The sequence below is a fragment of the Oncorhynchus clarkii genome, chromosome 5, assembly GCF_045791955.1.
Source record: "Oncorhynchus clarkii lewisi isolate Uvic-CL-2024 chromosome 5, UVic_Ocla_1.0, whole genome shotgun sequence".
In the NCBI taxonomy this organism is placed as follows: Eukaryota; Metazoa; Chordata; class Actinopteri; order Salmoniformes; family Salmonidae; genus Oncorhynchus; species Oncorhynchus clarkii.
Window position 1 is genome coordinate 55,346,308 of NC_092151.1, and position 23,132 is coordinate 55,369,439.

General features: G+C 43.0%; 2 protein-coding genes across 4 annotated transcripts in view; one reads left to right on the plus strand and one right to left on the minus strand.

Annotated features, from left to right (window-relative positions):
* Nucleotides 1–14,615, plus strand: part of LOC139409023 (rab GTPase-activating protein 1-like) — a 164,737-nt gene extending 150,122 nt beyond the window's left edge. For all 3 annotated transcript variants that reach the window (XM_071153663.1, XM_071153665.1, XM_071153664.1), the window contains exons 20-25: nucleotides 6,273–6,365; nucleotides 9,386–9,601; nucleotides 10,246–10,329; nucleotides 10,690–10,761; nucleotides 11,218–11,415; nucleotides 12,036–14,615. In XM_071153663.1, the coding sequence (XP_071009764.1) occupies nucleotides 6,273–6,365; nucleotides 9,386–9,601; nucleotides 10,246–10,329; nucleotides 10,690–10,761; nucleotides 11,218–11,415; nucleotides 12,036–12,185 (813 nt within the window). In that variant the 3' untranslated portion in view covers nucleotides 12,186–14,615. The remainder of the gene's footprint in view (nucleotides 1–6,272; nucleotides 6,366–9,385; nucleotides 9,602–10,245; nucleotides 10,330–10,689; nucleotides 10,762–11,217; nucleotides 11,416–12,035) is intronic.
* Nucleotides 14,616–16,486: 1,871 nt separating this feature from the next.
* The window catches only part of LOC139410096 (calcium/calmodulin-dependent protein kinase type IV-like), a 33,376-nt gene continuing 26,730 nt past the window's right edge, over nucleotides 16,487–23,132 (minus strand). Inside the window, exons 7-12 of the mRNA XM_071155539.1 lie at nucleotides 22,358–22,448; nucleotides 21,702–21,776; nucleotides 19,145–19,220; nucleotides 18,760–18,886; nucleotides 17,874–18,026; nucleotides 16,487–17,438 (exon numbers count right to left, since the gene is read on the minus strand). Coding sequence (XP_071011640.1) covers nucleotides 16,926–17,438; nucleotides 17,874–18,026; nucleotides 18,760–18,886; nucleotides 19,145–19,220; nucleotides 21,702–21,776; nucleotides 22,358–22,448 — 1,035 coding nt within the window. The 3' untranslated portion in view covers nucleotides 16,487–16,925. The remainder of the gene's footprint in view (nucleotides 17,439–17,873; nucleotides 18,027–18,759; nucleotides 18,887–19,144; nucleotides 19,221–21,701; nucleotides 21,777–22,357; nucleotides 22,449–23,132) is intronic.

The following is a 23,132-nucleotide window of genomic DNA, read 5'->3' on the forward strand; positions in this document are numbered from 1 at the left end:
TATTTTTGTACTCCGTGATTTCCTGTAGACCCTGCCACATACGTCTTGTGTCTGAGCCGTTGAATTGTGATATGCACGTGTTCATACATGTGTTTATCTTTGTTCTTGTGTGTTTGTCTGGTCATCGAATTCAAACACAACCCAGTTTTCCTGACTTGACTGTTTTTGAATCCTAAGCTAGTGCAGTGACAGTCATTTTGATATTAAAATGTTTTCAGCCAGGAAAGGCACCATTATGCAACAGTTAGCCTATTTGCCACAGTGCACACAGTCTGTCAGGCTTATAGCAGAGAATAATACTGTGCTCGGCTCAGATGAAGAGCATGTGTTTCACATCGGCTCGGGTCAGTTCATCAACTAAAATCCAAAGCAAGGGTGATTTTTACAATTATCTGAATGGAATTTCAATGCGTTTGAAATGGTTGGAATTGGAATATACCCCATCTCTGATGTGTCAATGAATGTGCACGCCGTGTCTTGGTGTACATATGAGGATTAGTGCGCCCTGAAACATCCACACACTGTGTATACTGTGAGGGTATAGTATTGGACAGGAAAATAACATTGGTCTGTAATCTCTAACTGTTGTGTGCCTACAGGTTCCAGCTCTGTCCTGGTAAGGTGTGGCTCTAGAACAATGCTTGTACGTAGTTTAGGCTATCTCTGGAGAGCTGAGCCTCTCATGAACTCTGGCCTATTTTGTCAGTGGTTCAAGGTTAGCTTACCCTTAGGTTGTGTCCCTATGGGCCCTTATCAAAAGTAGTGCACTACATAAGGAATATGGTGCCATTGACCCAGCCCTAGTTTATTTTGGTTCTCATTGCGCTACATAGCCCCAGCTGCCACCAATAGGGTCTGGTTCCAGCAGATGCTTTCTCACGCCACAGAAGCTGTGAGACATACAAGAAGAGACAGGGTGTCAAATGGTGCAAGAGAGGATGGTGTGTTACCACCACCAACCGCATGGGTGGTGAAATTGCATTTAGAATTAGAAGTTATTAGCTAGCGACTAGTTAGTAGCACAGACAAAGAGGGTTAGTTATCAGTGTCTTTGCTAGTAGTACTAGCCACTAGCTGCTACCTACAGTACCTTCAGAAAGTATTCACACCCCTTGACTTTTTCCACATTTTGTTGTGTTACTTACAGAATTTTAAATGGATTCAATCGAGATTTTGTGTCACTGATCTACACACACTACCCCATAATGTCAATGTGGAGTTAGGTTTTTAGGAATGTTTAGAAATCAAAAAATGAAAAGCTGAAATGTCTTGAGTCAACAACTATTTTGTATTGGCAAGCCTAAATCATTGAAAATGTGCTTAACAAGTCACATAAGTTGCATGTACTCACTCTGTGTGCAATTAATAGTATTTAACATGATTTTTAGATGACTACATTGTCGATGTACCCCACACATACAATTATTTGTAATGTCTAGCTGTGAATTTCAAGCACAGACTCAACCACAAAGACAGGTTATCCAATGCCTTGCAATGAAGGGCAGCACAATTGGCCTAGCGTCGTCCGGGTTAGGGAGGGATTGGTCGGTACACCTTGTCTCATCGCGCACCAGCGACTCCTGTGGCGGGCCACAGGTGCACGGTGTAGCCTCCGACACATTGGTGCGGCTGGCTTCCGGGTTGGATGCGCGCTGTGTTAAGAAGCAGTTGGGTTGTGTAGCCTTCGTCTCTCCCGAGCCCGTACGGGAGTTGTATCCTGTCTTGAGACAAGATAGGGTAAAAAAAGAAGAAAGAAAAAAAACAGTTTAATCTATGTGATCGGCGATAACTGATCAACAACATTGTACTCCACAATACTAACATAAATGACAGAGTGAAAAGAAGGAAGTCAAATAAATATTAATACAAATATTCCAAGCATGCAATAAGGCACTAAAGTAATACTGCAAAACATTGGCAAATAAATGAACTTTTTGTCCTCAATACAAAGCATTATATTTGGGGCAAACACTTCGTGTTTTCAAGCATTATGGTGGCTGCATCATGTTATGGGTATGCTTGTCATCAGCAAGGAGCAGGCAGTGTTGTATTATAAATGAAACCGGATAGAGCTAAGCACAGGCAAAATCCCAGAGGAAAACTTTGTTCAGTCTGCTTTCCAACAGAGTCTGGGAGACAAATTCACCTTTCAGCAGGACAGAAAACACAAGGCCAAATATGTGATGGAGTTGCTTACCAAGACTACATTGAATGTTTCCCAAGTGGCCTAGTTACTGTCTTGGAAATAGATGCCAAGACTTGAAAATGGCTGTCTAGCAATGATCAACAACCAATATTGTACAATCCAGGTGTGCAGAGCTCTTAGAGACTTACCAAGAAAGGCTCACAGCTGTAATCACTGCCAAAGTTGATTCATAACATGTATTGAATATTGAATATTTATCTAATTAAGATACATTTTTATTTTCTATACATTTAAAATACATTTTTAGAATTATTCTTCCACTTTGACATTAAAGTATTTTGTGTATGACAAACATGACAAATCTTTTTAAATCTGACTTTGTAACACAACAAAATGTGGAAAAAGTTAAGGGGTAGGAATACTTTGAAGTCACTAGTTAGCAAGCTAGCAGCTAGCTAATAGTGCTAACGTTACTAGCTAGCTTGCTAGCGTTAATAGCTTGCTTGCTAGCATTACTAGCTTGCTTGCTAGCGTTACTAGCTCGTCGCTTGCTAGCGTTACTAGCTAGCCGCTAGCGTTACTAGCTAGCCACTAGCATTACTAGCCAGCACTACCAGCTAGCCACTAGGCTACTACTGGCTCTGCTAGCAGGTGCTAAAGCACAAGCAACAGTGGTTGTTTGGTTGTAGGGATTTTTGGCATTAACATTATATCAAAAAATTATCAAAACTAAATTTTGTCGATGTATTTTTTTTAATTACATTTTGTTACCCCTTTTCCTTCCCAATTTCGTAGTATCCAATTAGTAGTTAGTCATGTCCCATCGCTGCAACTCCTGTATGGACTCGGGAGAGGCAAAGGTTGAGAGCCGTGCGTCCTCCGAAAATCAACCCAGCCAAGCCGCACTGCTTTTTGACACAATGCCCGCTTAACCCGGAAGCCAGTCGCACCAATGTGTTGGAGGAAACACCGTACACCTGGCGACCGTGTTAGCGTGCATTGCCCCCGGCCCGCCACAGAAGTCGCTAGTGCGCGACGGGACAAGAACATCCTTGCCGGCCAAACCCTCCCCTAACCCGGACAACGCTGGGTCAATTGTGCGCCCCCCATGGGTCTCCCGGCCACGGCCGGCTGAGACAGTGCCTGGACTCAAACCAGGACCTCTAGCGGCACAGCTAGAACTGCGATGCAGTGCCTTAGACCACTGCGCCACTTGGAAGGCCCTACTTTTTCAACTTCGACACACTATGATACGAACACACTAACATAACGCCCTGGACCAGAGCCAATGCGTCGACTGGTATGTGCGTAGCACACTGACGCTCTGTAACACATTGAAAGGTTGCTCGTGCACATTCCAACTGAGATGCAAAAATCCAAAAATCACATGTGCTTTGCAATTCGCAGACCAGGGCTTGGTCAACTAATCTGCAGCTGGGTGGTTCTTGCTGTCACTGCCTCCAATATATTTAACTTGGCATCATTTTGAATTGGAGATATTTTATGTGTTTAATGTATGGGATATTATAGCCTCGGGATTATATTTTGTATGGCATATTTTAGCATTAGGAGTATATTTTATCATTGGGAATATAATCATGCCTTGTAAATACGTTTTGTATGGCTAGACGGAAAGCTACTTCAGAGATGGCGAAATTAATCAGCAACATATAGTATATAGTCAGCAACATTAGAGGGTTATTTTAACTGGCTTTTTTGGGGTCTGAAGTTGTCATCATGGAAAAAGTGAGGGTGAAATAGTGTTGTCTTCTGCCACTTCCAAGGCTGTCTGTGGTCAGATATGACTGAGCGAGAGAGGGAATACATGAGTGTGAGAGAAAATGACGGGTGAGAGAGGGTTTTTGTTTTTGAGAAGGTTCCATATGTTGCTATGTGTCATCTAATATTAATATAATAATATAATATTCCCATGTAAGAGGGGAACTGAAGCTTTTAGTCTCATTTTGTTTTTTGACTAGTACTCTTCAAGTAATTTCTGCAAGGAACTTCACACACACCCCCCTCAAGCGACAGTTGGGCTACTCATAGTCACTGTTGCTATAGCGAAGTGAGAACGCCATCAGCAATAACAGTAATACATTTCTAGAAATCAAATAAATACCTCAATATTAATGTGATAATCTAAAAAGCATTTTGCGTGTGTAGAACATCCGGACAAGCCTCTGTGTGGCATATTCTTTTTTTTATTTTTTATTTAAGCGCTGTCCTTTCATCAGTAGCTGGCTCTACATCTCTTTCTCTCGCTCTCTCTCCTATTCATATTGTTTTCAGATAATGTCTCCCATTTCTCTCCTCTCTCTCCGTGCTGGTCTCTATCTTATCTTTGCACCTGAACAATGCACCTGAACAATGCTGATGTGCTGTCTTATCAACCACATACATTCAGTACCCATTTTAAGCTAACAAATACAACATAGAACCGGTTTGCCTGCTTTGATCTTTCTGTGGATTCCTTTCTTGTTTCTTACCTGTCTGTCAGGTAATGGGCCATAATATATTATATGATAACTGGTGTGTGAGTTAATCACTGGGCCTAACATTCTATCAGGCTCAGAACAAACAATGTCTTTATTAGGGAATAGGATAGCAATAGGGTGTAATGCTATATTGTGTAACTGAGAGCACTTAAGAACTGCTTGACAACTCCAGTCACTGAGTAACTATGGTAAACTCGTGCAACCCCTACTCTCACTTTATCCGTCTCTCGAATTCTCTCTTGCCCCCCTCCATCACACTCTCTCTCTCTCGCTACTGTACTTGCCATTTCTCTTTTGCTCATCCTTCCTTTTTGTCTTCTCTTTTTCTCAGCCAGAGAGCTCCTATCTCTTCCTCTCGTCTGTCTGCTCTCTATCTCAGACAGAGAGCTCCCATTTCTCCCTCCCTCTCTCGCTCTTTTTTTCTCCTTTCCTTTTCTCCTATCTTTGGCAGTCTCAGCCAATGAGCTGTGCCCCCCCCCTTCTCTAGGGGCATCTGGTGGCCGTATCCATGAACAAAGTCCCTCCCCTCTGTGACTCTTTACTCCCCAGACCTGTAATCCACATCCTAGCAGCAGCTACCATGGAAACGCCAAGGGCTGAGCAACCCTAGTCCCTGCACTCCACACAGCAGAAGAATACCATTTCCTTAGGCACGGGCCTGGCTGGCAGAGACCAAAGGTGTCGCCATGTTCTCTTGTATACACTGTGCAGGTGTATAATGTATCCTACCTTTAAAAAAAACAGTGTTCAGGTGTTGCAATTAGGATGAGGGCAGTTACTGCTTTGTTATTTTTGAAGTAGTGTGTTCATGATACTTCTGTTACTGTGTTGTTCATATCCTTTGTTGCTTGTGCTTCTGCTGGGAAATAGAGGCTGAAGTGCTGCATGGAGTAGGAGGGTCATTAGGTATCCCTCAAATGAACAGGTGTACACACAGTAAATGTGCGCTGCACAGAGTAGGAGGGTCATTAGGTATGCCTCAGAGGGTAACCGCACGAATGAGACGCAGACGGCAGCCATTTTGTGCCAAGGCTAAAGACTCCTTACAGTTGATAAAATTCCCTAGAAAAAGCAGCGGATAGGGGTGCATTGATTTCGTTCGAAAAAAGAATGTTTCAACTGGGCCCACTGTTCTGTTCCATGTTGAAACGGGGGAAAAATAATACAAATGAAGCAAATCTAGTTTGGTGTTCTGTTGGTCCCTGGATCAGCAGATCACCCTGCTCACTGTAACCACAGCTCTGCGTTGTATCCATTCGGGGAGACACGGAACTGTACCCAGTTTGAATTCCTTTAATATACACCCTTGCTTCCTTTGTTCCTTGAAGGAATTGGACGGCAGCAAGTAATTTAATGCAAACGAATCCTTTATATATGCCGTCACTTACAGATCAGTGATTTAGCCTAACTCGGGTAAGGGAGAAAATGATTAATTATTATTGTAACAGAACCCGGGCCCTACACCTTATTCTTTAGCCTTGTTAGTGTCACCATCTTGTGGTCGAAGACGTTACACTTTAAACACTTTCAATAAAGTTTCTTCAATTCAGCTCTTCGTTTGAGTTCAAGACAACCCCATCCACCCCATCCACCAACACTGCTTTTCCCTCTCCCGTCACCCCTTCCAGGTGCCCACCAAGAAGCTGAAGAAGTTTGAGAAGGAGTACCAGACCCTGAGAGACAGCCAGCTGCAGCAGGAGGACCCCGTCGACCGCTACCAGGTAGGAAACAGACTGCTCCGTTATCTTAACTACTGCTCCAGGATCAGTTTACTCTTACCTCCCATTCTGACGTCACCTGTTAGGTGGATATCTGACCCTGTATGAGTGGTTAGGGGCCCCACTTCTAGTTTCTCCCTGTTCAGCCACTACAATTACCCTGGTGTTTCCCATAGCTATTAGTGTTACTTCAGAGGCACCCCCCCCTTACTGTAACTGTATACCCCCTAAAGAATTGGATCTCAGAAAACGGTTTGTTTGTAGGTATAGATGACGCTTCGGGAAGTCTTTGGTATCCTACCTAAATAAACAACATCTACGGGAAACGCTGATATCCTTCCCTGTAGACCCCAGTCCCACCCACTTTCTCTCTCCCCCCTCCCCCTCTCTCCCTCCAGTCTCGGCTCAGGTCTGTGTAGAACACTGCGCTGATCGTGGCAGACTACGCGAGGTGTACCCAGACTCAGTGGAGAGAGACTTTTGTTATGAGTGGAGGCCATAGACTTGTCCTGGTCAAAGATGAGGAAAAGAAAAGATATGTCTCAGGGCTTTCCTCTGTTCATAAGGCCGATTCTGAGTAACGAAACCGAATCGCCTGCGAACCTCGTCTAGTTGTAAAGTGAATGTGTGAATGAAACTGACGTCTCATTGTTTGTCAGGACAACCTGTAGAGTTGTGTCCATGTGGGATTGATTTTAGTATTACTGTTCATGTGAGAGAGAAAAAAAACGGACATTGAAGTTATAATTAGGCCGTGGCTGTTACAACCGGGCTTGGATGTGTTTTTGACCAGGCTAATGTCTTGTACATGTGCTGTGTAAAACCCCATACCCCCAATGGCCTGCTGCCCTGGACAATTCGAATGGGCCAATGTCACAAAGTTTGTCACAAGGGCTGAATGTGACAGATACATGACAATTATAGGCATATCTGTTCTGTTTTGTTGTGCTTTTTTTGTTTTCATTTTCGGTAAAGCTTTGAGTATTATTTCACGTTTTTAGTACTTCATGTGTGTGTGCTTTTTGAGTGTTATTCTTCACCATTTAAAGATGTATTTATTGAACCTTTATTTATACAGATTTGTCTAATTGACATAAGAATCTATTTTGAAAGAGAGACCTGTTCATATATTTTGAGTGTGTCAACCGATGGGCTTGCCCTGTAGTTGTCATGTCTCTGTCGTGTAGGCTAGATTCCGTTTCACCTCTCCTTCAGCCCCTTATTCATATTTTTCACCAACTCTGCGACGTTCACCCCGTACGAAAGGACAGCAGGGCCTTTCGGCAAGGGGTTTGTGTAGCACAAATGCAGAAAGTTACGCCGCCATTACAATTATTACTGACAAACGTTTGAAACGTTTTCAAGTTCATTGTTGTTTGGGACCATATTCCTAAGTACTTTTTAATTTTTCAGAAGTTTTTATATTGTATTCTTTTTTAACGATACCTTACAGTTGAATTTTGTTGTACCTACTGCAAGACTCACGTTGTGTTTACGTTCATGCTATTCTGAATGTGATGCCTAAAGCACAGAGTTTTTATTTGTTCTGACCCGACACAAAATACAATAAAGTTTATTTTGTAAAGAAAACATGTTGGATGAGATTCTAAGCCGTCTTTCCAGAGAGCCTGAGTCACATGAGTTTGAGCATCCTCGTTCCTCATAACGAAAGACATGCAAGGAAAGCAATTAGGATCCGTTTTAAGCCTGAAATGAGGCCACTGATCCGTTTGAAAATGTATCCTTTCCTTCCCTCCCTGAAGACAACCAATTCAACAATGTCAGATCAGAGATGACCTCAAAGAAAGAATAAGTAAGGAATGCATTTGAAAAGTATTTGGACAGGCCCCAACTGTTCATTTCAGTGTTAAAACTTAGTGGAGGTCTCGTAACGTTTCCTATGTGTCCCTCGTCCCCTTCTCCCACCCCTAAACACATTAGCCTCTGTGAAACACAGGGACCGGATACAGGGAAGTGAGAGGAGGAGACAGAGACCAGTGGGGGAGGGGTGTTTTGCAAGATGGTGTGGAATGAACTAACTGACCTGTGAGTGTGAGAGAGAGAAAGAACTGACCCGTGAGTGTGAGTGTGTGTGTCTGTGTTGCTGTAGTATTTGTTCCCAGCATCATCATTGTTGTGACTCTGGATAGACCACAGTAAGAGGAGAAAGGTAAGCAGACTCCCAAGTCTGAGTTTATGCAGCTTAGCTCAGTCTGCTTACTGCCTGTTGTCGGGCTTCCTGTGCGCAAACGGTGCAGCGTTCTTGTTTCAGCCAAGATGCATCAAATCGTGAAGGGCGTGAACAGGATGGGGTTGGGTCAGGTGACTCAGCTTGGTCTCCATGACAACTGAAACATCTCCATCATTGTCATGTGAGACCACTTAGAGGCTGACAATCAAACATGATGGTCCTGGTCATAAGATCCTTTTTTATGGGCAACAATTACTTTCTGTGCCTGCCTGCCTGCGTGTGAGCCTGCCTGTTATATTTGAAATGGTGTTGAATGTATGCCAGTTTGTTGCATCGGATAACTGGTTATATGGTTTGCTTGGTTATTGTATATCGATGTTTGTTGGTCCTTCTCAGTTCTATTTGAAGGACCGTTGAACAAGCCTTCGTTTAAACACTGAAGCGTCGGGGGGAAATGGCACTAAACCTAGTCAACCAGTACAACAGGGATGTGGTTGTTACTGTACAATAAGGGGCAGGAAGTTCAAATGAAGGTCATAACGTTAGCTGTGTACTGTGTGTGTATGTGTGTGTGTGTGTGTGCTTGCTTGCTGTGTGTGTAGCAAATTAACTGTCGCTACGTTTGCAGAAAGAACAGCTTCTTGTGTAAGTGTTTCTCCACATACTGTGCATAGTCTTATTGTGTGTGTGTGTGTGTGTGTGTGTGTGTGTGTGTGTGTGTGTGTGTGTGTGTGTGTGTGTGTGTGTGTGTGTGTGTGTGTGTGTGTGTGTGTGTGTGTGTGTGTGTGTGTGTGTGTGTGTGTGTGTGTGTGTGTGTGTGTGTTGCCCACAGAGAGAGAACCGTCGTCTACAGGAGGCCAGCATGCGTCTGGAGCAGGAGAACGATGACCTGGCCCACGAGCTGGTCACCAGTAAGATCGCCCTGCGGACCGACCTGGACCAGGTGGAGGACAAGGCAGATGTGCTGAACAAGGAGCTGCTCTGCACCAAACAGCGCCTGGTGGAGACGGAGGAGGAGAAGAGGAGGCAGGCGGAGGAAACCGCACAGGTAATATAGCACACGGGTTGCCAGATCTGTCTCTGTTTAAGCCAGCGGTATCACAACAGCATGGTCATATTTTCATGATGACAATGGGGAAAGTAACTTTGGCTGTAGCAGAAACAGATCCGGCAACCAGGCTAAACGAAGATCGAGAATTGAATACAATTAAATTGCTAAGGTTCCCGGAAATTTTGCGACCCTTGATTAGCCACCAAGTGTACAGACTGTTGTTCCAGCTTCAGCGCTACTCATCAGGACAACCATTTGGCTGTATTTGGTGTGTTTAAAAACCCTGCAGCTCCCCAGCACAATCACTTGGTGACCACTGCTGGAGGGCTGTGGAGGCTTCCTGTGAAACCTGCAGGCCTTTTTCCTTCTCCCAGGTCTTAATTGTGGTGATAAGGATGATCAATGTTACGGTTGATTTTCTTTCTTCTTCTACAGATATAAATCGACATGCTCTTTCGCATAGACATTAAATCAGTTATGATACCGTCGTTACCATTTTCCTGAGGTATAAACGATAAGAGGCACTTCACGCAAAGGTTACTCTCGTTTGTCTTGGTTTATGTCACATTGTCTCCCAATGTCAGTGTCCGGTGTCTGCAGAACGTAAAGTAGCAAAGTGCCCTCTTGCCCTGTCTGTCCAGATCAAAGAGGTGTTCAGGAGAGAGCTGGAGAAAGCTGAGTCGGAGATCAAGAAGACCACGGTCATCATCGCTGAATACAAACAGGTAGGATCCGGAGTCACGCCGGAGAGGCGAGCGTCGCGTGTAGCCGTCATTCTAACCGCGTCGCCTTCACTTTTTCCGACCCAGATACAATACTATGAATCCTAATCCTACAGTGTCCCAAAAGTCCCATTCAATCTTAATTGAGATAAAAATCTTCTGTATTTGATGGTGTTCCGGTATATCTCAAAGGTCAATGAAGGTGTCTAGTGAATGTGTAAATGCTTTGTAAACAACAAGTAACAGCCCTCAAAGTCAACTCTGGACCTCAAAGCCAGTTAGTTCCACAGTTTAAAAAAAGTGTTCCACTCTAACTCCACTCTAACCCTGCAGTAAAGGTTGTCCTCCTGTGTGTGTACCCAGATCTGTTCTCAGCTCAGTACCCGGCTGGAGAAGCAGCACGCTGCCACCAAGGAGGAGCTGGACATCATCAAGGTAGTAATGATGCAGGGCAATGATGCACACAGTATGTGTTATGTGACACCATATTATTTCTAATATTTTAGTTGTATATCTCCTGTGTTTTTGTTGTACCTTGTTATTTTTTATTTTTTTGAATTACATTGTTATTGATGACTGCGTGGTTGGGGTTAGAGCTGTCAAGAAAGGCATTTCACTGTACTTGTGCGTGTGACATTAAAACTTGAAGCTATGCCGTTATCTGTGTTATTGGTGTGCTGTGCTTTTGTGATCGATGGTTTTATTGAGCTGCTGCCTTGGTCATGTCTCTGACCTTAACAATGGGCTTCCTGGGGGTGGGGAAATAAATAAATAAAGTTGAAATAAAAATAAATGATTGTGATATGACAAACAGCGGTAGGCATTATGACAACAATGCGTAACTGTACGTGTTGCTTCCGGTACGTGCGTGCTCCTCCTCTCTCCCTACAGAGTAAGGTGATGGCGTGTGAGCGCTGCAGGGAGGTGTTCAGTAAAGAAGGTCCTCTGCAGATACCCCCTCCCAGCAGAGACAACAGGGACAGTGAGCTGGATGAGGAGAAGGACTCCTTGAAGTCTCAGCTCAGAGAACTGGAGCTAGAGCTGGCCCAGACCAAACTACAGCTAGTGGAGGCCAAGTGCAAGATGCAGGTCAGATTCTATGCAGGCAGCAGCACTGCGGTATCTCACGCAATGCAGGGTCATTCCGTGTCCTCCCAGCAAGTCATGACACCCACCACTTCTCAGATTGTTCTAAAATCGTTTCTGTAATTAGAAAAAAACGATGAGATAAGCATTCCCGAAGCGTTGTTGTGTTGCAAAATAATTTGATCTCTGAGAAATTAAGCTAATTGATTGCACCCAAATTGGCATTTTTTATTTATTTTATTTGTAGGATTCATACAATCTTCTCTGACTGACAGAGATCAGATTATATTTCAACGGAATGATGTTTCAGAAACAGGTGAGATAAGCATTCCTAACTAGAGAAACGAGTTCAAGACAATCTGGGTGTCGAAGTCCTCTTTCTTGTGCTTTTTTGAGGTGGAACAACTCTGTAGTACAATAAAGTAGTATATATACACGCCTTCTGACAGTTGGTCCGAAGCCATTGGATATGCGTGCTCTATTTTCTATCCCTTTTGACTATTCATGATGTATTATGGTGGCTGACTCATGCTTGCTGTGATGACTAATATTCAGGCTTGCTGTGATGACTATTCATGAGTAATATGCTGGCTGTTTTATTCCTTTATTCTGTCCATCCTCAGGAGTTGGAGCACCAAAGGGGCATCCTGATGAACGAGATCCAAGCGGCCAAAAATTCCTGGTTCAGCAAGACCCTGGGCTCCCTGAAAAGCTCCGGGGGCAGCGCCTCCCAGTCCCAGCCCCCCTCTTCCCCCAAAGAGGGGCCCCTGTAAGCCCCTACAGAGACCAACCTGTCTGGGGGGGGGGGGGGGGGGGTCTACAGTATATGCACAGGAGAAGTTATGAACACTAGCTAAATAACACCTGAGACAATGCAGTATTTCGTTTCCGGGGAGGGGGAGGGATTGCCACAGAACAAAGTTCGTCCTTTACACATCTTCCTCTCTCTCAAGCCACTCCACTGGCCCAGCCACCCTCAGTCACTTCTTCAATTCAGCTTTGATGAGACTTGACTGTGTCACGTGTCATCCTTCGTGGTGTGTGAAACCAAGATGGAGAATGACTGATAAATCTAGTGGGTTGTCATTTACACTGTAGGCCGGGGCTCAGAATTCTCTTCAGCAAAATGGGGTCTTTGAAGTGAGAGGATTGCAGAGTGTTATAGGAACTCTGTAGGTCCTTAGCAGCGCCATAGTGGACATTCACTACAGCACCGCCACCTAGTGGTTATGTATCGCTACTGCTGAGTATAGCTTATCAGCAGGATATGTGGCTGACTGATATGCTGAGAACTTTAACAAACCTAAATGCTTTGGCAGCCTTGACCCCGACTTGCAAGGATTGCGCAGCAGTTACCGGCAGTAGTTTACCGTCTTCATTTTAGGAATATATATTCGCTGCTTAAACAAAGGAATCTACTTATACAAGCATCTTCTGCATAACATATCTTTACAGCATTCCAAAAGGGGACACTGCATTCAGAATCTAAAAACAAAATCTTGTTTGTTCTTTATGGTAATATTACATAAACTATGTTGTCCTATAAATATGTATAACTAATTATTGGTCATTTTTAATCTTGTACAGTTCTAAAACAAAAAAGGAAGAAGTGCTCTGTACATTAATTGTTTAGTTTTTTTACTGTTTAGAATTTGAATGTCGTCTTTGTAGATGTTGACATAACTAAGCACAGTGTGTAAAGGTCTGAGTCAGGTGCATCTCTGTTCACCCAGAAGTCAAATCATAGGTAAACTGCGTGACTAACGTCTGTTGTCCATGCGTTTTGGAAATGGAGCGTTCCCGGCAAGAACGAGGTCTCCATCCTCGCTTAAGGAAACTCTCGGGCCAAAGAGTTTTATCCGAAAGACCGGAGGTAACCTAACTAATGTGATGGCTACAGTACGGTTTAGGAATGACCCGCCCCATCTCTTCTTTTGGCAGCAGTAATCTGACTCTACTTTGCTGCTTTAACTGGACCCAACAGCTACTTTACAAAGCCGGACACTCACCTAACCATGTCCTGTGAATTGGGGCAGTATAATGTACCACAGACACGGTTTCCTATTGCATATGAAACGTCATGACGATCCAATTAAATCGCACAATAGTATTTCACACCTCTGATGATCATTTTTTATGATGAGGTGAACAACATTCCAAAACGTCTATCCAAGCCAAGGTGCCCATGTGGTCAACTAATATGTTGGAAACTCTCTCAATAGCAATGCCCATGTGGTTTGGCATATGTTGGAAAGACTTTCTCAATAGCAATGCCCGTTCATTACACTCAGTTTCTAGAGCCATATAAATGGCTGTTTTTTGCTGTCTCATATCACTGCTCTGTGTATACCTGTATGAATTCACACACTTGTATGTGTGTCCAGCACCGACTAGTTGCATTAGTTTGCGTCCTTTTTTTCGGCGAAGCAGTGACTTTTTATTTTTTCTTAAGCCCAGATCCATGTAAACGAAAGAATCGGAAGAAAGCCGTCTCAATATATTATACTCTGAAAGGATCGTCACCTGTGCCATGATGACATACCTGCCCGCCATTTTAAGAGCAGGATGCTACTACAGAGGGATCCGGGTCACGTCCCATTTGTCTTAACCCGCTTCCGTTCCTCACCTCCATTCCTTCGTGAACACGGATCTGAAAAAACTTGACGGTTGATTGAATGTAATATGATGCTGTCCAGGCGTTTCGCCTATTAGTGGTTACAATGGAAAGGTAAAGACATAAGGAAGCCAGTTAAGAGTCATTTAGGACACGGCCATGTTTTTCGATGTGTTACGTGACGGATTTCAAGGCGCTTTAGCCAGTGTCATATTAAGTTTAACGAGGTCCCGGCCTCTGTATGTTATGTGCACTAACATTAATATCGTAAACACTATTTTAATTTTGTTATTCAGAGAACAAATCTACTTTATTTTGTTATAATTCCTATTTGTTTCTGTTGTTGAGAAGACAGTGGGCAAATTATAATCCAACTACAACGATGCAAAAAAAATAACTTCAGATTCACAATATTGTACAGTAAACTATACTTCAACCGTTGTTCTGCTTTAGTTTCCAACATGTTGGAGTTGTCCCTCCATTTTCCTCGTCATGCCCACGTGAATCAGTGACATGCTCGAACTCTAATGGTATTTTCTGTACTGTAATCGTCTGACGTACATCAATAAAATTCCGTTCTGTCCACCAATTTTGATTATTCTTTCATTGTTTCGTTTCATGGTTTTTCTTTTATCTCCAGTTCAAACAAAAAAACAAAGCGGAGACCCTGCCACTGTTTTGCTAAACAGCTGAGGTAGTTTTAACCATATTTTGAGGAAATAGTTTGTTTTTTTTATTACATTGTTCACAAAGAATGGAGTAAAATGTGCATATTTTGGGCTTTGATTGGGTACGACCGTTGAACTAAGCTCATGAGATGTTTCTATATATTCTTCACGAATCAATGTGTCTACACCGAGTGTACAAAACATTAGGAACACCTGCTCTTTCCATGACATAGCTGTCACCTGGTCAGTCTATGGTCCCTTATTGATGTTACCTGTTAAATCCACTTCAATCAGTGTAGATGAATGGGAGGAGACGGGTTAAGCCTTGAGACAGTTGAGACATGGATTGTGTATGTGTGCCATTCGAAGGGTGAATGGGCCATATAGAAGATGCCTTTGAATGGGGTATGGTAGTACAGTAGGATTTGTGTCAAGAACTGCAACGCTGCTGGGTTATTCACGCTCAACAGTTTCCCGTCTGTATGAAGAATGGGCTGCAACTCAATATTAGGAAGGTATTCTTAATGTTTTGTACACTCAAACATGAATGATATACACTAAGTCCAAAAATCTATGAGCCAACGGCCTCTTTAATCAAATCAAACGTGTGGAGGAGATTCTCATATCAGCAGCTTGTTATAAAACCTCCCAAGGCAATATTGGACTTGAAAATCAACGTTTTATTCCTTTTATATCAGCACACAGCAACTACCATCTTTAAAATATATTTCTGTAGAATACAATAATCAAATCCAATTCATTTAGATTATTTTGATATGATGAAACATACAAAAGGTATAGAAGTGTACACCTCCACTACACTCCCCCTCTGACTGATGTTAAATCATCTCATGTTTTATGTTTATGTCATCTTCCCCAAAAATATTAGAAGGTAGGGTACATTTATTTAAAAAAATGAAAAATGGGAAACTGAGAAACTACAAAACAAACACAACTGTTAACTACATCCCCACCAATCCCCAAATAAAGCATTTGTAAGCAATAATAATTATCAGTAAAATATACATACTTTATACATTTCATAGGTGTAAATGTATGGTTTATGTTTATGTTTATGTGTTATCATGTCAGCAATATAATCCAATTTGGCAATGAAAGCGAGTGAGAATACATGTTAGCAGGTGAAGGTTGGCCCTTAAATTAGAAATGGACTATTTTAATGACACACTTCCATTTGCTCAGTTATTTGAGTTCCATCGAGAAAACATTCACCTCGCAGGTTTTTACCTGGCAATATCATTCTAATGTTGCAGAAAGAGACTGCCTCGCCTGATACAGTACCTCAACTCATCTAATAATTTCTTTACAGATGTTGCTTCTACTGGGTTGGAAGCCCCTGTACAAAAAAGGAGGTAGAGAGACTGGTAGCTCCAGTGAGGTTGTTGAGATGATTACCATGTATGTTCCTTCATCAGATAACTACCACAGAATAAGGTTTTACAACCCCTTTTTGGGTAAACTGAATGAGAAAATTGGTTTCAGCCTCAAATTAAGCTCCACTGTTCAGCCATATATATATTTCCAAAGGAATAAAAGTGCAATTTGACTTAGATAGTAAACGACTAGCAGTGTGAATGCTTTTTTGCGATCTATATAGATTAATCTGATAATATACAGTGCAAACATTGGATCATTACAATTAATGCAAAATACACCGTAAATATATTCATAAGCTCACAAATACAATATCTTTACTACCTGAATGCTATGCAAGAAGGAGAGGGTTATGTACAGTATATATATATATATATATATATATATATATATCCACGTATTTGCATATGAAGTCAGTAGATTCCAACATTGAATAGTAGAAAGGTGTAGAGTATACAAAGTATGAAATCAAGTTGTCTTTTCAAGTGGCATTCCCCGTTCAGAGAGGCCTTAAAGTAGAGAAGTTTACAGCAAGTCGGCAACAGTTGAAACCAAAGTCAAAAGCTCATTTGCACATCCAAGTCTCCAAACTCGTTGCGCACAGCAAGGGAAAAAAATAAATATCAAGTTATGTATAGCACTAGTCTTTTGTCCCGGATCAAAACGGATATGAGGCGAGATCTGAACAAAGACATCCGTTCCGCCATCCTTCCTCCTCCGTGTAGTCATCTACCATCTCACACTACAGCAACAACGGCCATCAGCCATCTTAGAACAACGGTCGGAGCTCCTAGGTGAGTGTCGCCACCCTCTTTCTCTTTGGTACCTGCCACTCACTAACACTGGGTCGTTTTACTGCCAGACTCCACCCCCATGGTGAATCCATTGCCAAGGCTCTTGGGGCTTGGGGGACTGGTCTGGACTGGGGAGGAGGTCTCCCGCTTGGTGGAGGCGGAATCCATCGAGGAGCAGCTCTTCTTGGGCACCCTGGGCCGTACCACCGCCGTCTTGGGGATGACCGACATCTGTCTCTGTCCATCAATTCCCCTTAGTGGGGGCCTGGTGGGCAGACAGGTGGGGGAGGAAGCCCCAGACAGTAGAGGAGGGATGGGCCTGGGATTGCGTGGCGGCAGGGGCGGAGGGCACTGGTCCTCCTCATCCTGGGTCAGGGTGGTGTCTGTGCCCTGGTTAGCCTGGCCCTCCTGGGGGTCCTGATCCGGGGGAGGGTCCTGCTGCATGCTGCCCTGCCTGGAGGTGGTCTTGTCGGATCCGGGAATATCGCAGCTGTCCGTGCGCCGCCGGGAGCCCTCGTGCATGCGGCTGGTGGCCACCACGGCCTTCATGATAGCCTGCAATCAGAGAAACATGGCACACCACTGTCAGTCACCAAGCCTGCCACGAGCCATCTTATTGCAATGTAATATTGGCAATAGAGAAGACAATTCCTTGAGGCATAGATCCCAATCAAGACGGTGGTAGGACCACAAGCTTACATTTCCAGAGACAATCAGAGCAACATCCAACCATTCAAACTGCGATGTTTGTTGTTGCCCATTGTCGTCTGACATGGTCAATTAGTTTTTAATTTTTCCCTTCAAATTAATGGAACAGCTGGAGCGGGATCTACATTAGCTTTTAAGCTAATTGATGCGTTGTAATTTTTTTAGCATAGGTTTGTAAATGATGATTCTAGCAGTGCTTTCCCTTCCATTTAAAAAAATAATGCACGTTTACTTGATTCTACATTGCCCTATTTGGGACCCAAAATTAATCCCATTGCTCACCTTGAGTTTGCGCCGGGCGTTGAACTCCTGTAGCTTCCTTTGAGTGGTGTCCATGTGGGAGAAGCGGGCAGCCTTGCCCAGTACCCAGGGGTGCTCCAGGGCCTCCTTCACCGTCAGCCTCTTGTGATGGTCCTGCACTATCAGCTTACTGACCTAAGGGGGACAGGCAATGGGACAGGTTGTTATTAAACATAATTCAAAACCAAAAAATGAATATGCATAACCATGCTAATATAGAGTATAACCAGATTTGCTTGAATCTGGCCCTGAGCAAGTTTTTTTTTTTTTTTTTACAGAGAAACAGGGGAGATTATTTTTAATTGGGAGTTTATGATTTTTTTTTATTCATCGAAGTGAAATAGTTGTGAAATATTAAACAGAATATAGTGCAGGGGTCGGTTTTTTTTGGTGAGAAATTCTTTAAATAAAATATTTTTTGAGGCTTAGTTGTTGTCAATTTGCACTGTACAAAATATTAGAATTATGTTTCGGCCCCCAACCATCCGCTCTGACCAAAATTGTCCCTCGGCTGAATCTAGTTGCCTACCCCTGAGAATGGGTGTAACGCAACATATGCTCAGCAGTAATGCATTTTCTGCCATATGGGGTTTTCCTCTGGCCCTGATGAATCCCGAGACAAATTGCATAAAATAAAGGGTAACATACATTTTCCTAAATTTAACAAACCAATATATTGATTGTATTTGTCAAACCAGTTGTGTAAAACATGTATTAAGGGCCTGCAATCAAATAAAAAGAACAGACGTTGTACATTTACAGTATTTACATAATTCAATCATTAACAAAGAAAAAAAGAAAGCAGAAACAGCACACTGTTATTCATAATAAAAGCCTCTGGAGTGCAATGCTTCGCATCGAAACTCACCAAGTCCTTAGCGTTGAGGGAGACCTCATCCCACCAGGGGGAGACAAACTCATAGTCGCAGTTGAGGATCCGGCTGTACATATACTGGTCTCCCCTCGGATCGAAGAAGGGTTCAAACCCACACAGCCTGAGGGGAAAGGCAACATTTCCCTCTGATTATTTGTTTTGCCACTTTCACTACTTGTTTTAAAGACATATACGTTTTAAAGACATAAGACCCCGCTCTAATAGACTTGCAACGGTGTACTACATCAGAAATCCATATGACACGAGGAAAGGGCGAGATTAGCTGCGATACTGTAATGAGAGGACTTCAAATTGCCAGCTACCCACTCTGAGTACATGCAGATCTTGGGACAGATTTTTAAATGTTTTTTTAACTCACAAGATGTACAGGATGACTCCCACTGACCACATGTCCACTTCAGGACCATAGGCATTGCCTCGGAGGATCTCTGGAGCTGCAGGGGAGAGAGTGAGGGATGGAGGGCCAGCTGTCAGCTCCCACACAGGACACTTATTTTTGACTCATATCAGTCTCTCAAACACTATGTACTATCAATGTTATTTCTGTTGATGCTGTACTCTATAATCTCCATTAAAGCATGCACTACAGTATATCTGTAAATAAAACTTAAACACACTATATATATATATTTGTTTGTTTTAATTTGTGGTTGAGGATGATTTATTTGACTGATAGCGATCCCACAATGTATGTAATATATCTCCAGTGCTTTCAGGAAATATTCATACCCCTTGAATTCCACATTTTGTCCTGTTACAACCTGAATTCAAAATGGAGTAAATAATTGTTCTTTCTCACACACCTATCTGCACACAAGTGAAAACATGTTTTTAGACTTTTTGCAAATGTATTGGAAATGAAATACGGAAATATCTCATTTACGTAAGTATTCACCCCTAAGTCAATACTTTGTATAAGGACCTTAGGCAGTGATTACAGTCTTTCTGGTTAAGTCTCTAAGAGCTTTGCACACCTGGGTGTTTTTTTACCCATCAACCAATAGGTGCTTTTCTGATTTTAGCATTAAGGCCTGCAGTTTGAGCAAGGCTTTAGAGACTTACCCAGAAAGACCCACAGCTGTAATCGCTGCCACAGGTGATTCTAACATGTATTCACTCAGGGGGTTGAATACTTATTTAATAAACAAAAAATTACAATTAAATCAACTTTAATCTTTAACTTTAACAAAATGTGGAAAAAGCCAAGGGGTGTGAATACTTTAAGGCACTGTATATAATATTGTAATGAAACAGGCAGGGAGTGTAGTGCGAACTTTCTGGTCCGAAGCCCTGTGCCATCGACTTGTGCCACGAAGGTATGCCTAAATTTGCCTAAATAACTACCTGTAGCCATGAAATGCTTTGAAAGGCTGGTCATGGCTCATATCAACACCATAATACCAGAATCCCTGGTCCCACTCCAATTCACATACCGCCCCAACATATCCACAGATGACGGAATCTCTATTTCACTCAACACTACCCTAGCCCACCTGGACAAAAGGAACACCTACATGAGAATGCTGTTCATTGACTACAACTCAGCGTTCAACACCATAGTGGCCTCCAAGCTCATCACTAAGCTAAGGACCCTGGGACTAAACACCTTCTGCAACTGAATCCTATACTTCCTGACGGGCCGCCCCCAGGTGGTGAGGATATATCCGCCACGCTGACCCTCAACACGTGGCCCGTAAGGGGTGTGTGCTTTGTCCCCTCTTGTACTCCCTGTTCACCCACGACTGCGTGGCCACGCACAACTTAAACCCCATCATTAAGTTTGCCAACGACACGACGATGGTAGGCCTGATCACCAACAACAATGAAGGAGAAGGTCCGAGACCTGGCAGTATGGTGCAAGGACAACAACCTCTCCTTCAACATGAGTAAAACAACGGAGCTGATCGTGGACTACAGTAAAAGGAGGGCTGTGCATGCCCCCATTCACGTGGGTTGTGGTGGAGCGGGTTGAGAGCTTCAAGATCCTTGGTGTCCACATCACTAAGGACCAATCATGGTCCAAACACACCAACACAGTTGTGGAGAGGGCCCGACAATGCCAATTCCCCCTCAGGAGGCTGAAAAGACTTGGCATGGGACCTCAGATCTTCAGATTTGGCATGGGACCTATGCACCATCGAGAGCATGGAACTGGTTGCATCATCGCTCGGTATGGCAACTGCTCGGCATCCGACTGCAAGGCGCTACAGAGAGGTAGTGGGTACGGACCAGTACATCACTGGGGCCGAGCTTCCTGCCATCCAGGACCTCTATACCAGGCTGTGGTACACACACATGCATATTGATGCCACCCATACTCACACACACACACACACACACACACGTTCACATTCCTTCACCCTTTTCACATTCGTTGCTGCTACTCTCTGTGTATTATCTATGCATAGTCACTTAACCCCTACCTACATGTACATATTATCTCAATTATCTTGACTAAACCGTACCCCCGCACATTGACTCGGTACCGGTACCACTTGTAACTAGCCTCGTTACTTTTATTTTATGTTACTATTTTTCCTTTTTATTTTTTTACTCTGTATTGTTTGGTTAAGGGCTCGTAAAGTAAGCATTTCACCTGCTGTATTCGGCGCATGTGACGTATACAATTTGGAGAAAAAAAGTGCTTAGAAACCAGAGTCGCTACAATATATATAATATTTCCTAGCCAAACCCGGATTTCCCCTTTTTAAAGTCACACACTGTAGTTTCCATTTCCTTTCATTAGTGTCACCTTACAATTTGTTTTGTTATGGCTCAATGGTAAGCACCGAACAATAACCAGTATGGTAGTGTGACTCATCTCTAGCACACGACACAGTACACAACAACAGACTGGTACGAGCCTGATCCTACAATTGTATTCTCATTAGGATAACTGTTAATCCATAACTCACCGCAGTATCCAGGTGTGCCACACACCGTCTTCATGGTCACTTGTTCATCTATTATCTTCGAGAGGCCAAAGTCAGCTGTGAAGATCAGATAAGGGTTTAGTCTCATTGGCCTTATCGTCTTTTATTCTGTATCATTCATGTACTGTATGCCACAGAGGAATAGTTGATCTTTACAAGACCACTACTTGTGAATTATGGGCAGGAGTTACAAAATAAAACAAAGTAACACATGCCATATCACAGGAATGTCTGGTCCTGTGTGGCTCAGTTGGTCGAGCATGGTGCTTGCAACGTCAGGATTTGGGGTTTGATTCCCGCTGTGGCCACCCATACAAAACAATGTATGCGTGCACTACCGGAAGTCACTTTGGATAAAAGTGTCTGCTAAATGTCATATACACTGTGTTTATATTATTATATTAAGGTCCAGATCCCAGATCAGGCCATATTCCTGCAAGAACTCCTACCAGTAATATTTTCTCATCTAAATATGAGAATAATTAAATAAATAAAACATTTGGCATTTTCATATTTTGACCAAACTGCAAACGGTGGTACTCCCAGTCAGTGCCACCACCTATTTAGCTAGGAAATTGTCCATTTTATCAAGGAAGGTGTCAGTTCTGTAGCCTTAGTCTACAGGTACGTGTGGTTACCTATCTTAAGCCGGGCGTCCAAGGAGAGGTCAGCGTAGAGAAGGTTTTCCGGTTTCAGGTCACGATGCACCACCCCATTCTCATGCAAATACTGTCACACAAAACACAAAAAAACAAAACAGTTGCCACCTTAGTTGAATCCACTGACTGTAAATCGCCCTGAATAAGAACGCCTGTTAAATGACCAAAAATGTCAAATGAAGTGCGTCGCTGGGAGCATGTGTCGATACTGAAAGGATCGAAAGAAAGGGAGTGCTGCGCTCAGATCAGCATCATCCATTCAAATCTTTCCTTAACATTATAATTATTTCACAATACCGATGAGGGATCGGCACCTAATCGAGATATTACCACCTACGGCTGCAAATATTCAAGCGACTTATTGACGCTTTCCTGAACCAGTGTTTGTACATTAGAGACCTCTCTGACGCCGAGGAAGCTCAGATTCAAACTCCCATTCACCCAGAAGTGGCACCACAGAACCCAGTGGCTTGGTGGGGGAAAAAAACTATTCTGGGGCCCGTAGTTTTTCCTGATCGTGTAACCTAACCTGGTAAAACTCTAGACCTTATACGGTATGATGTGATTCATCTGTTGTAAAAAAGGATGCAGAGAGAAAAATAATATAGAAATAAGAACAGAAGGAATAAATACACAATGAGTAACAATAACTTGGCGAGATACAGGGGGTACCAGTACCAAGCTGAAGTGCAGGGGTATGAGGTAATTGAGGTAGATATGAATAAAGTGACTAAACAACAGGATAGATAATAAA